The sequence below is a fragment of the Vulpes lagopus genome, chromosome 11, assembly GCF_018345385.1.
Source record: "Vulpes lagopus strain Blue_001 chromosome 11, ASM1834538v1, whole genome shotgun sequence".
In the NCBI taxonomy this organism is placed as follows: domain Eukaryota; kingdom Metazoa; phylum Chordata; class Mammalia; order Carnivora; family Canidae; genus Vulpes; species Vulpes lagopus.
The window spans coordinates 56,640,940-56,654,421 of NC_054834.1; the positions used below are offsets into that span (position 1 = coordinate 56,640,940).

The window sequence follows — 13,482 nt, forward strand, 5'->3', positions numbered from 1 at the left end:
GACTGTGGTCAGAATTTTTTTTTCAATTTCTTTTTTTTTCAATTTTTTTTATTGGAGTTCAATTTGCCAACATATAGCATAACACCCTGCTCATCCCGCCAAGTGCCCCCCTCAGTGTGTGGTCAGAATTTTTATTTTTTTAAGATTTATTTATTCATTTTTAGAGAGAGCCAGAGAGCCAGGATGAATGGGAGCAGGGACAGAGGGAGCATATCCCAAAGCAGACTTTCCTGTGAGCACAGAGCCAGATGCGGGCTCTATCCTCCACCCCCAGGATCTTGACCTGAGCATCCCCCACCCCCAGGATCTTGACCTGAGCTGAAATCAAGATTTGACCACTTGACCAACTGAGCCACCCAGGCGTCCTTGTGGTCAGAATCTCTGCCAGTGTTCTTTAGAAAGCTTTGCAATTCAGTTGCACAGGAGACAACATTTTAAAAAAATTAGTTTATAAATACACAGGAAAACAAGTTTTCCCAGATGATTCAAGGGACTTTGATTACAAAGAAGGGAAGCTCCCCGGCTTTCAGCAGTTTGCATGAAGAATGACTTAGGGGTGGTGGAAGGGGAGGAGGGCGGGGGGTGGGGGGGAATGGGTGACGGGCACTGAGGGGGACACTTGACGGGATGAGCACTAGGTGTTTTTCTGTATGTTGGTAAATTGAACACCAATAAAAATTAATTTATAAAAAAAAATAAATACTTGAACTGAAAAAAAAAAAAAGAATGATTTAGAGGAGGAAGGACGTGGCCGAAGAAGGAACCACAGATGCACCTACCCCCAGCCTGGCTCCCAGTGGGAAGGGAGTGGAGCCGTGCCAGAGCTGGACCCAGAACATCATCGCTCCTTGTGTAGGGGAACAGCCGGGAGTCGTCAGGCCTGGAGACTTCCATGGTGGGCAAGTTCTAGCAGGCTCCATTGGAAAGGCCCTTTGTCTTCCCCACAGACCTACCCCTCTCCACCCCGGCCTGGGTTGACTTGAACTCTGTGTTTTGTGCTGCTGATGAAAACCAAACTTAATTACCGGTGAGCCTGGGATATTTGCCTCAGGGTTGCAGAGGCTGCCCCCCTAGTGTTCTCTCCTCTGGCTTTCCCGCTGTCGGGCTGCTGCTCCGAGGCCCATCTGAAGTCCGAGCTTGGAGATGGGAGCCCCTGGCATTCCCAAACCCCCCTTCACTGCTGTTTCTTCCTGTGTATTCATATGCAGCCAGCCTCCCCGGTGGTACAGAGAAAGGGACAGGTTTTGCTAGAGTGCCTCATCCTTTCAAGTGAAAATGAGTGGGTATTGTGACTTGTAATTAAATGAGTGGCTTGACTCCATCTATTACAGCCAATTGTTGACTTCCCAGTGCGGATTATAAATAGATAATTCTTAATTCCAGGTATCATTCCCTACTTCTCAGCATGGCACTTTGCTTTCTTTCACCCACCCCTTTCTGGTGATTTATTTCTGCCTGAAGTGGGTGTCCAAGATAAGGGCAGGAGGGGGAGCTCACTCTAATAAAAATAGCTAACATTTCCTGAGTGCTTGGTGTATTTTAGGTGCTGTTCTGAGTGCTTTACTCCAACCCTGGGGGGTGGGCAGGTTTCATTATTCTTCCCACTTAACAGATGAGGAAACTAAGACCATCCTGGGGGAGACAACCTGCCCATGTGTAGTTGGGTACTAAGGGCTCCAGCTGGATTCACCAGTAGGCAGTGTGGCCCAAAGCAAGTACTTTTAAGGTAGAAATAGGGGGGGAAGTCACAGGGAGGGCTGGCCCTTCAAATATCCCCTGTGCAGTTTGTCGCCTAGACAAAACAAGTGTGCATACAAAACCACTTTCCCCAAATCCAACAAATATTTCGTCAACTTTTCAATGTCAACTTATGAATACCACTGATTCTAAATAAGTTGGGAGTTTGCAGATCCTCTTGAGACTTTGAAGAAGGCTATGACTCTCCTACTCCAAAAATTGAATGCATAATTTTGCATGTAATTTGGGGGAAATTTAAAGACCTTCCAAAAACTCACTCCCTAGAGGGATCCAGGTTAAGAACGCCTGATTTAGAACAATACTGAACCCTATCGATATGAAAAACTGAGTTGAATATAATGGGAAGAGAGGAAACTAAACTTGTGTAGAAAAACTGAAATTTGTGTTGGGCCCTATGGCCTTGGGCACACTTTTCTGTGTTGAAGCCAAGGCTTCCCTCTCCCTCTGTGAACCTGGGTTTATTGTGAAGTTCACCAAGGTAATATTGGATCCGGGCTTTTGAGTTTACCAGAGAAATACGTCCTGCCTCCTTTTGAGAATTCCTTTCCAGACTCTGTAGCCCTAGGCTATTCACAAACCCAAATTAGACAACAAATCAGCAGGGAACAATTACTATTGTGGGCATTCCAGAAAGAGGATCGAGGGCCTGTTTCCAGTTTCCTAAGCCTGGAGGAGCAAAGACCTGGCACTAGAGACTTATTCAGAGTCATCACTCAAAGTCCCACCCTGCGTACAGTTGCTGCTCAGTGATCTGCATTGGTAAGTGGTCGAGTGTATGTGTGTGTGTGTGTGTGTGTGTGTGTGTGTAGGGGTGTTGGTGATGAGGGAAGAAGGAAATGGTACTGTCTGCTGATGGTAGAAACAGATCCTGAGAGGCCCTAATACCTACAGTTATTTGGAAACGAAGTCACCTCCTCCCCAGTCCCATCACCAAAGGACTATGGCTGCTTGACCAGCCACAAAGTGAAACTCCCCTCTGGTCTCCACCCCTTAGATATGCTGCCCTTTGGTTTTTCCTCACCTTTTTTTTTTTTTTCCTTTTTTTTTTTTTTTCCCTCACCTTTTAAAGGCTATTCTTGGCACTTGTTTTAATCAGATTTTGCCTGGATAGGAAAGTTGAGGGTGAGGACTAGAGTCCATACTATAGGACTTCGTTAGTGTCAGACTCAGGCCCATAATACAGATAAAAATATTTATTGAGCATTTGGTATGAGCTAGGCAATGTACTAAAGGCTCTATTATGGACATAGTATCCTTAAATTCTCCTGTCTCCAAGTTTCATGATTATTTCCATTTTACAGATGAGAAAACTGAGATTCAGAGAGTTAGCTTAGTTTAGATCATTGTATTGGGGAAAAAAAACCCAAACCCCTGCCCTTCCTTCACTTTGGGCACTTCTGATACCGGGTATGTGTGGGTTTTTTTTCCCCCCACCAAGAAAGTCTTTAGCATCAGCGGAGTGTCCTATAATTGTACTCAATTCTGACACTACCTGGAGAGAGCGTCACATCCCACAGGTCAGGGGCTCAGTTCCACGAGGCTGCCCTTCCTACTTCAGACACCTACTCCAAGTACTAGGTCCCCAAGTTACCCACCATTCCCGTCCCATTTGGCTACAATATGGAGGGTGCCATGACTTCCTCCCCCTTGGATTCAGTGACTTGCTTGAGGGGCTCACAGAACTCAGGGCAACTCTTACATTTACCAGTTATTAAACAATATAATAAAAGATACAAACAAAGAGATCCATGGGGGATGTCTGAGAGGGTCCCAAGCTTCCGCCCCTGTGGAGTTGGGGTGCATCATCCCACTGGTACATGGATGTGTTCCCCAACCGGGAAGCTCTCTAAACCTTATACTATTGGGATTTTTATGGAGGCTTCCTCATGGAGGCATTACTCACCATTAATTCCACTTTCAGCCTTTTTCCCTTCTCAAGAGAATGGGGAGTGGGGTTGAAACTTGCAAGCTTCTAATGGCTTGGTCTTTCTAATGACCAGCCCCCAACCAGGAGCCCACCCAGAGTCGCCTTGTTAGGACAAAAGACACTCTTATCACCCATGAAATACCAGTGTGTCGGGAGCTCTGTGCCAGGAACTGGAGGGAGAGATCAGCATGTATTTTATATGATCTCACAGTCAGATAGTCAGAAGGTGGTGAGTCAAGGTTTTGAACACAGGTCTCTGAATTCCTAGTTCTTGCTTCCAGCCACTTCGCTGCAATGGGCCCCAGCAGCATGGCTGGGACTTAGGAATTTCTCTCTGAGAGGAGTGCCTGTGCCAGGCCCCTGCCTGGCCAGTCTGTCCTGAGCCCTGGGGGCTTCTACTTTCCTTAAGTTTCTCCCATCATGTCCCCTGTCATCCCATTGCTTACTGTTGACCCTAGGCCTCTGTCAACAGTCTTGGCCTCCCCCATCCCTCGGTCTGGATGCCAAAGCAACTTTTCTTCCTAGAGCTTTGCTTTGGGCCCAGCATCCCCTGCTCCTAAGTAGCCAGAGCCCCTCACATGCTACAGAATAAAATCCAAACACCCTAGCCACTTGCTTCCTCTTTTCCTGCTCTCTGCCACACCCAGACTACACATGTTGTCTATGCGCTTGAATTGGCTTTTGTTCTGGTACTTCTATTTTTATCAAAACTTTAAAATGCATTTTAATGGCATACATTACCATGGATCCTTTGGGGTCAAGGAAAAATACACAATTGAATATGTGCAGGTAAATACTCCTCATTTCCCAGGGGCACTGGCCAAAGCCAGTCCTTCCTCCTAGAAAGGCCTCGCTATACCCATCCCTGGATTGAGATCCTGCCTCCCTCTCCGGCTCCCCAGTTTAGGTAAACCTCCCACTGCCCTGGGCTTGAATATCACCCACTGTCTCCCGACTTTTGCTCTTCATCTGACAGTACAAACTGGGACCAAGCATGGCCTGAAGCCCTGGCACTTCCCTGGGTTAGATCCGGGTCTAAATCCTGCTCTGACCCTTCCTTCCGGCTGAGTAACCTTGAGCAAGTCACTTTAAAAAAAATTTTTTTTTTAATAATAAATTTATTTTTTATTGGTGTTCAAGTTGCCAACATACAGAATAACACCCAGTTTGAGCAAGTCACTTTATCTTGGAGTCTCGGTTTCTGCATTCATATGATGCAGACAATACCATCTATTGTACATGTATGTGAGGTCAAATGCCATATTCAGAGCGTCCTAAGCGGTGGTAGAGCATGGTGGCTAGATCTATAGCCCTTGGGCTCGGGTTCAAACCTTGGCTCCAACACTTACCACAGTGAGACCTTGGATGAACTATTGAATGCTCAAGGACTCCATTTCCCCATCCATAAAATGGAGACAATATGGGTTTATCATGAGGAATAAATGAGTTGATGATACATGTAGGGGATGTAGATGCCTGGCACCGAGAAATTGATTTTAAAAAAATTAGCTCTTATCTTGCAAAGCCGTCTTGCTCCTTATTCAAGGATCCGTTTGTGTACGTGTGGGTGGCTCAGCAGTTTGGCACCTGCCTGTGGCCTGGGGCATGATCCTGGAGTCCCGGGATCGAGTCCCACGTCGGGCTCCCTGCATGGAGCCTGCTTCTCCCTCTGCCTGTGTCTCTGCCCCTCTCTTTCTGTGTCTCTCATGGATAAATAAATAAAATCTTAAAAAAAAAAAAAAAAAAAGGATCCGTTTGCTATCCCTAAGCCTGGACTGCCGCTGCCACAAGGGAGGCAGTGTCTTGTGTGTGCTTCTTCCCTGAGCCTCATACCTGGGCGGCAGGTGGCAGGATCTGGTCACGCTGCTGAACGCACCCCGGGGGCCTCAGGGGAAGATGCCCTACAGGTGCGAAGGGTAATGTCCAAATTGTGATCACCTGGAGCAGATGCTGAGGGGGGAGGAGACCTCGGGGTTAGAGGTGGAAAGGGGAGGAGGGTCGGCGACTTCCCCCCTTGGCACCCCGCCCCCCCCAGGCCGGGCTCCTCATCAGCCTCGGAGGGAGCCTTGGGGCAGGACTGGGGCGGGGCTTGCGGGCCGCACCTGAAGGCCCCGCCTACCCCCATCCAGGTCCCCCCCAACCCCGGGGCTGCGTCCCCTCCCCTTCCAGCCCCGGGCCTCCCCGCGCGGCCACACCTCCGGGCCCCCAAGGGTTAAGGCGGCGCGAGGAGAGGTTTGGGCTGACGTCGCTCGGGCTGAAGGTGGTTCCCCTGCCGGGGATGGGAGAGCCCGGAGAGCTGGGAGCCCAGCGCCCGCTCGGCCGGGGCGCGGGGAGGTCGCTGTGAGCGCCGCCGGCCCGGCCCGAGCCCCGGGGCCCCGAGCCCCCACCAGGGCCCCCCGCACCCCCGGGGTCCCTCGCCTCCGGGGTCCCTCGGCTGCCCCCCCTCCCCGGGGTCCCTCCTCCCGGGTCCCCCGGCCCCCACCAGGGTCCCCCGCACCCCCGGGGTCCCTCGCCCCCCGGCCCCCCCCCGCCCTCGCCCCACCCCCCGGGGTCCCCCAGCCCCCCCAGGTGCCTCGCCTCCCGGGTCCCCCAGGGGGTCCCTTGCCCCCCCCCGCCGTCGCGCCCCCACCGCGATGATGGAGCTGGGCTGCTGGACGCAGCTGGGGCTCGCTTTCCTGCAGCTCCTCCTCATCTCGTCCTTGCCCAGAGGTACCGTGAGTAGCATGGGGGGCCCTCCCCGGGAAGCCCCACGGGATGGCGGGGGCTTGGCCGGGGGCAGGCGCGCGGCCCTCCCCAACCGGGACACCCTCCACACCCTTCACCATCCGCGCTGGCGGGTCGGAGCTGCCTGGCGCGGGGGGGCGGGGGGGGGGGCTGCAGTGCCCTGGGCTGGGCTTCCTCTGAGCTCTGTAAAGCCTCGGAGCACCTGGGGGGTCCGAGGAGCATCTGGGGGATCCGTGCACCGGGCCCCCGCCTCCCGCCCGCCAAAGGCAGAAGGGTCCCCCGGAGAGAGCGGGTCAGCAGAGAAGCCAACCCCCAGCAGGGCTTGCAGCAGGCGAGTCCCCCGGGGTGAATGTCCTTGATGCAGCGAGGCTTGTCACACCCCTCAGGACGGAGCCCCAGCTTGGGAGAGTCCCCCCCTCAGCACATAGTCCCAGACAAGGAGGGGAAGGCGGGGAAAGCCAAGGCGGAAAGTGCAAGTCGTTTGGGGCACACACAGCGTTTGTTTAGAAAGAGCTCTGGCGTGTGTGTTTTTCTGCTGTCATTTTCTGAGCTGCAAACCCCAGGTCAGATGGGCTCCCCCCCACCCCGGGGGGTTGTGAGGCCGAAATGCAACCCAGAGCTCTGGGGCGGGGGGTGCTCCTGACCCTGTGAGCCGGTGGCAGGCTTGGCTTGCCACTGCTTTCTGGCAGGCAAGGAAGCAGGGACTTCTTAAGAGCATCTGTCCTTAGGTGGCTCCAGTGGGGCAGGGTGTCAGGACATGGGTGAGCCCTCATGAAGGAAGGACAGACTGACGCATGCAGATGTGACAAAACAGGGCAGCTTTGGTAGGAGCAGGGGTGTGTGAGCACTGGCTACTCGCCTTCTGTGCTGGTTACCTGTTCCCTCGCTGGCTACCTGCCACCTGTGTTCTACGTGAGAGGTGGGTGCTCTGTTGCTGCAGGTAGCTAGCTAGTGAGGGTCCAAGAATCGGAACAGGGTATGTGGGGTGGTGGGGGTGGACGGTCAGTAGCCTGCTGTATGGACGGGGGACTTGACTGTAGGCACATCCCTTCATGATAAACAAGAAGCCAAGACACACGGGTTAAAATAAACCCCAACAAACCCATTTTGGTCAATACTTTCCATCTACCGATGGCCTACTGGCCCCAAGTGAAATCCTCCTCTCTCTCCCAAGTGATCTGCTCTTAAGCTGGAGTGTTTCATTTGAGTTTTGCCTCCATGGCATCTAGAAGGGCCCAGAGACAAGAAATAAGGAAGGAAGAAGGAGCCCAGCAGGGGCCTGATAATAGGTAAACACAGATGCTCACCCAGGGGTAAGTCGAGGACTTTGCATTAGGATTCCTCCCTGTTCCATCTCTGCCTTTTGGGGCCGCACCTCCTGGGCATGGTGGCCTAGCCCAACTCCAGCAGAGGCCGGTCCCTTCCCAGAGCACCTGGGCTCCAAGGACTAGCTTCTGAAGGCTACATCCATGCCCTCCTGCTGCTGCTGCTTTTTTTTTTTTTTTTTTTTTGTAACGTGGCAGGTGAGATGGCTTAAACTCATACAAGGTGAAAAAGAAAGCTCAGCTGCCCTGTTTTCCTTGCCCAGCATCTGGGAGAAACCATTTACTCCTGACCCGAGAATCTCTTTTACCTTTTGCTGTGGAAAAGCTTCAGGAAGGGGGCCTGGTCTCTTGGCAGCCAAGCTGCTGACCGAACCAGCGAGCAACTTCCAGCAACCTCACGTGTCTAGTGAGGCTGTTTTGGTTGTTGAAAGTTCACTTTGAGAGAGGAGACGGAGAAATAGAGTGGAGAAGGAAAATATTTCTGCAAGTAGTGAGCTAGTCCACTCCCGGCTGGAATGCTGCAGCTGGCCCCATCTAGAAAAGCCCGAAAGCAGATTTCGTCTAATGACTTTTCTAAAAAGAGTGTTTGATGAAATGTAAACATGCACTGGGATGGCACAGGAGGCTGTTGCTCATCGGCACGGGGCTCATGTTGGAGGCCCAGAATGTAAACAGGAGGCCAAGTGATAACCCAACAAAAACAGCATGTGGGGGGAGAAACCCGACTCCACTGACTTCACCGAATAGCAGTAGCTCTGCCAGCAGGATCCTGCCCAGGAGGAGGAAAAACTCATTTAAAATATGTGACTCTGGGGAATGAAACCTTAATATGGATAATTTTGCAAGTGTTGCTTCCAACAGACATTAACTTGCAGGGAATGAACATAAAGGCAACCGGGGAAGATAATTTGAAGCCCAGATATTCAGTGGGCAGGAGCAGCCGGCTGAGAAAGGGGATGTGGAAAGAAAGCAAAGGGGAAGGAGTGGAGTGGCAAGAACAATTAGACGTTGGTTTATAATGGGATGTGTTAGCAAATTCCAAGGAGAGAGCTATGAAAATTAGGCCATCTTGGCTAGGGTGGATTTTTGTGGTGACCGTGAAGACAGCATTCCCCTAATCTATACTCTGCGAGCTCTGGCTTCTCGACCAGGAAAATAATTTGATGGTGGGTTCATGGATTTTTGGAGCTGGGAATGCCTCTGGAGATCATTTAGTCTGAGTTCCTTAATTTTAGAGGACAAGGAGATGAAACCTCTCTGATCATTTATGATGTGCCCAGTCTGTGAGCCAAATGATGTATGTGCATGAATTCTCAGACCACCCCCCCCTAATAAGGTTGGGGCTATCATTATCCTCATTTTCCAAATGGGGTTTAGGGAGGTCCTCTGACCTGTTCAAGGATACACAGGCATGGTTTCTCAAAAGATTAAATATTTGACTTAGCAATTCCCCTTCTGGGTACATACACAGAAGGAGTGAAAGCGGGAACTTGACAGATACTTTGTACACCAGCGTCGGTTGCTGCATTATTTCCAATAGCCAATGAGTGGAAACAACTCAAAGTGTCCATCAATGGATAAACAAAATGTGGTATATACATATACCAGAATATTCATCTGCCTTAAAAAGGAATAAAGTTCAGGCCACAACAGGGATGGACTTGGAAGACATTATGCTAAGGGGAAGACGCCAGACACAAAGGACAAATGAATACTGTATGATTTTACTTATATAAGGCACTGAGAGCAGTCAGATTCATCCAGAAATAGAACAGTGGCCAGCGGGGGCTGGGGGAGGAAGGATGGGGGAGTGTTTAGTGGGTGTAGAGTTTCCCTTTGAGATGAGGACAAAGTTCTGGAGATGAAGAGTGGTATTGGTTGCACGAGCTACAGACTGGAACACTTAAAAGTGCTAAATTTTTTATTCTATTTTGCTGTAATAATTATTTAAAAAATACACAGGCAGATGAGCCAGGGGTGAGCCCAGACTGTCTAGTTCCTGAGCTCAGGCTCATCTGGTACCTGGCTGACTTAAACTCACGCATCTAACGGATGGATCGATCGTGCTGGTGCGCGCCTCCGCTTGGTGCAGCTTCAGGACACGCGTGGTGGGGGAGATCCTTGCTAGCCCCAGTTTCGGTGGCACCGCTGCTTGGTCTTGGGTGGCTGTGGCAAAGAGGGAGAGGCTGTAGAGCTGAAGGTCTGGCAGTCTTTGGGCCAAAATGCCTGCAAAAGTATTTAGTAGGACACTGTGCTTAAAATGTTTTGAACCTGGATGCTTTGAGGTAGGCGGGTCCTCTCTATGGCCAGACACCCTTCTTTCTTTCTTTCTTTCTTTCTTTCTTTCTTTCTTTCTTTCTTTCTTTCAGATTTATTTATTTATTTATTTATTCATGAGAGACAAAGGGAAAGAGAGAGTGAGAGAGAGGCAGAGACACAGGCAGAGGGAGAAGCAGGCTCCCTGTGGGGGAGTCCGATGTGGGACTCTATCCCAGGACCCCGGGATCATGACCTGAGCCGAAGGCAGATGCTCAACCACTGAGCCACCCAAGTGCCCCGACACCCTACCTTTTCACCCCACACATATGTTACCAGCTACTCCCTACTGGCATTTGAGATTTTGACTGCCATTCTTGAGAAGGGTGGAGTAGAAATCGAGAGTAAAAACTAGAATGTTGAGGTGCTGGGGGGCAGGGTGCTAAATGGGCAAGAGGATTGAGTTGCTCGACTGGACTTTTAAAAGAAGGAACAGAAATGTATTTTAACTTGTGGGTTATGTAGAATCTCTGTGAGCACCCACCCTTCGGTAAAATGTTTTATTCCCATAAGCGTTGTTGAGATGAGCTTTTGGTGGAAGCAGAGGATGAGGTTGGGGGTTGTGTCTGAATCAATAAGCGGGTGACAAAGTACGTTTGGGCACAGGAGCCCAGAGCAGAGGTGACCTAGAGCATGTGAGTCTCAGAAATATCCCGAAGTCTTAGGGATGGCTTTGGAATACCTCTGGCTCAGACTGAAGGTTTGATTTGAACTCCCCTCCATCTGGGTTACACTGGCTAGACAGAGATGGCCGAGAGGATGGTGTCTGTGGGGTCTAATGACCGGCCTAAGTCAGAGATTATTTCCGCCTGCCTCACTAGGGACGGCCAATCCCCATGCAAGAGAAACTTCTCTACCTGCCTCTCCTGAGATCAGCTCTAGAAGCTGCCATTGATTTGAGGCATATGCACCTTGGGGGAGGCGCCATTTCAGTGATAAATGAGCCAAGTTTGTGCCCCACTTCCCCCACACGTGGGAGGACCTGTCACCCTCACGCTGGGCTATGTGAAGGTCACAAGAGCCCGGCTCCCCACCCCCCCTTCTCTTTTTCTTTATTTTCAAAGGGAGGGAAATGCAGTGTTGACATTTCCCAGCTTCTGAATTCCAGGGTAGAGGACCCAGAGAGGCCAGCTGGAGCTTTGAAAGCTACCAGAGCAGTGGCTGAAGGTCTATCAGATTCCGAACCTGGTCTGTGTTGAAGGAATTCTGTTTGTCAGCCATCGTGAGGTCCGGGCTGCGGCATTAGGTTGATGGTGGACAGAAAGAAGTGAACGTGGAGGAAGAAGTGAACCTCACGCCTGTAAACCAAACCGCTCCAGGAAGGCCACGAATTGGAGTTGGCTGGAGATACTCTACTCTCGACAGAAATGGTGTCGGCAGAGTGGGTAGGGGCTGCACCTCGAATGCTTCACCCTTGATGATGGAAGCACCCAACAGCCTCCCCCATCCTAGCATAGATAAGGGGCCACCCTGTAAGTTTGGCCACTCAAATGATTTGTGGAGTTTGTGGTAAATACCGAGTACTGTCCTATATGATATAGATTCGATTAATCACACGTGGAGGAACGTAGGCCGAGAGTGCTTGCCCAGGTCCTGTGGCTGGACATCTGTGTCCTGACCCCAGTCCGTGGCATGCGCCCTGCAGCAGTAAGCGGCGGGCCCAGCCAGAGTAGATCCACCCGCTGTGTTTGGGCGGATGCCGGCAGAGGACAGAGGAGAAGAGGGAGAGAGACCTTATCAACCCCAGTGGGACGATGTGGGACCCAGAAGAAGCCATCCCCTGAGGGAAACTGAGGCACTGAGCAGCCCAAAATGCTAACCAGTTCCTGGGATGGCTGTCCCCAGGATCGTGTATCTTACTCTGATTTTCAACATAGGAAGTGGGAATGTCTTTGTCTCATGGTCAACTGCTGTAAGTAGACTCATGTGTCTGCAAAGGGACAGAATTAAGGATGAGCCACGTTTCACATCCAGCCCTGACACGTTGTAGCTTAGCTCATTTATGGATTTATTCTGTCAAGATCATCAATGTGTAAATTCTCAGGCTGTGGAATGGGAGAAGCAGGCCTGGAATGAATAAAGGAAAGCGTTTTTTCCCTTCTTTTTTTGGCATAACACAGTTGATGGATATAGCAGGGGACAGAGACACGATCCCCTTCCAGTAAAATTCAGATGAGTTTTAACCGATTTATTTCAACCTTGAATGAGGATCTACTGTCTACCTGGCATGAATGTCAAACAGGTAAGAGAAGTGGCCGCATCGACCGGGCAGCAAATGAGGACCCCTATTTCTGCCGCTCTTCTGCCTCTGGAGTTGGGGAGACGCCTTTATTACTGCAGGGCAGACGTCTTTGTCCCCACTGTCTCTGAGGTCCTGGCTGTGTTCAGAGGACTGAGTGAGTGGTTTGGCAGCAAGAGGCCCTTGTGAGTAGAAGTCTGGTTCGTTGGTTTGGTGATTGGAAAACCGGGGCTGCCGCCAGAACAGAGTGAGGAACACATTTAGGCAACGTTAGCTCATGGGGAGACACAGCCATTGTCCTCATGAGCTGAATTCATGATTGGTTAAAAAAAAAAATTCCAGCCAATTTAATGGAAAACCACTAAATGGAGGGGATGTTGGCCCAGTTTGCTCCAAATCAAATGAATCATTTGAAGACTGTGAGGAACTAAAGTGTCTGGGTTTTTGAGAGTCCCGTCTCCACTTACTTCATAGGATTCCTTTGGAGGTGATCGATGAATCCCCCATATGCTGGGATCCTACCCCAGGATCAGCAGTGAAGGCGGAGAATACCTGAGATGTCCTGGGACAAGTTGCCTGAGCTTAGCTTCCAGCCAGTCACATCTATTCCCATATTTTCCCTCAGGCCCTTGGCTCACCTGGATGTGAGCAGAAGGGAGGGCTAGGCTGCTAGTAAGGATTTTTGTTGTAGGACTTCTTGGTCTGGCTTTCTGCCTCCCAGTGGGTGGTTGACTGCCTGCTTCTGCACGGTGCTCAGACTCCCTTCTGTGCAAGCCTGGCTCCCCTGGCCAACCCACTGGTGGAACAGAACAAGCAAGCAATCCAAGGTTTCGTGGAAACAAGATACAAACTGCAGTGAACAACAATATTCACCAGTCACGGCCCCAGTGGATTCCTCATACTGCCAAATGGAGACTGCACTGGGTCCCAGCAGGAGACGTCTCTAACATCACTCTTTGTCGGAACTAACCTTTTCCTGGGAATCACACATGCTTCACGTGGCCACACTGAGGTATTAATTCAGCCAACTTGATCATGCACCTACCAGGTGCCAGATGTGACCCTCGGTGCTTGGGGATGCTGTGACGGAGAACACAGAGCCCCTTTCCTGAAGGCTCTTGCAATGGTTGAAAGAGCTGATGGTCCAGTCTGGCATTTTCCAAAGTGGGTTTCGTGGAATTCTAACGCTGGAA

General features: G+C 50.8%; 1 protein-coding gene across 1 annotated transcript in view; it reads left to right on the forward strand.

Annotated features, from left to right (window-relative positions):
- The first annotated feature begins 6,206 nt into the window (after nucleotides 1–6,206).
- PAMR1 (peptidase domain containing associated with muscle regeneration 1) overlaps nucleotides 6,207–13,482 on the forward strand; it is a 72,565-nt gene continuing 65,289 nt past the window's right edge. Inside the window, exon 1 of the mRNA XM_041723046.1 lies at nucleotides 6,207–6,394. Within this exon, the coding sequence (XP_041578980.1) occupies nucleotides 6,319–6,394 (76 nt within the window). The 5' untranslated portion in view covers nucleotides 6,207–6,318. The remainder of the gene's footprint in view (nucleotides 6,395–13,482) is intronic.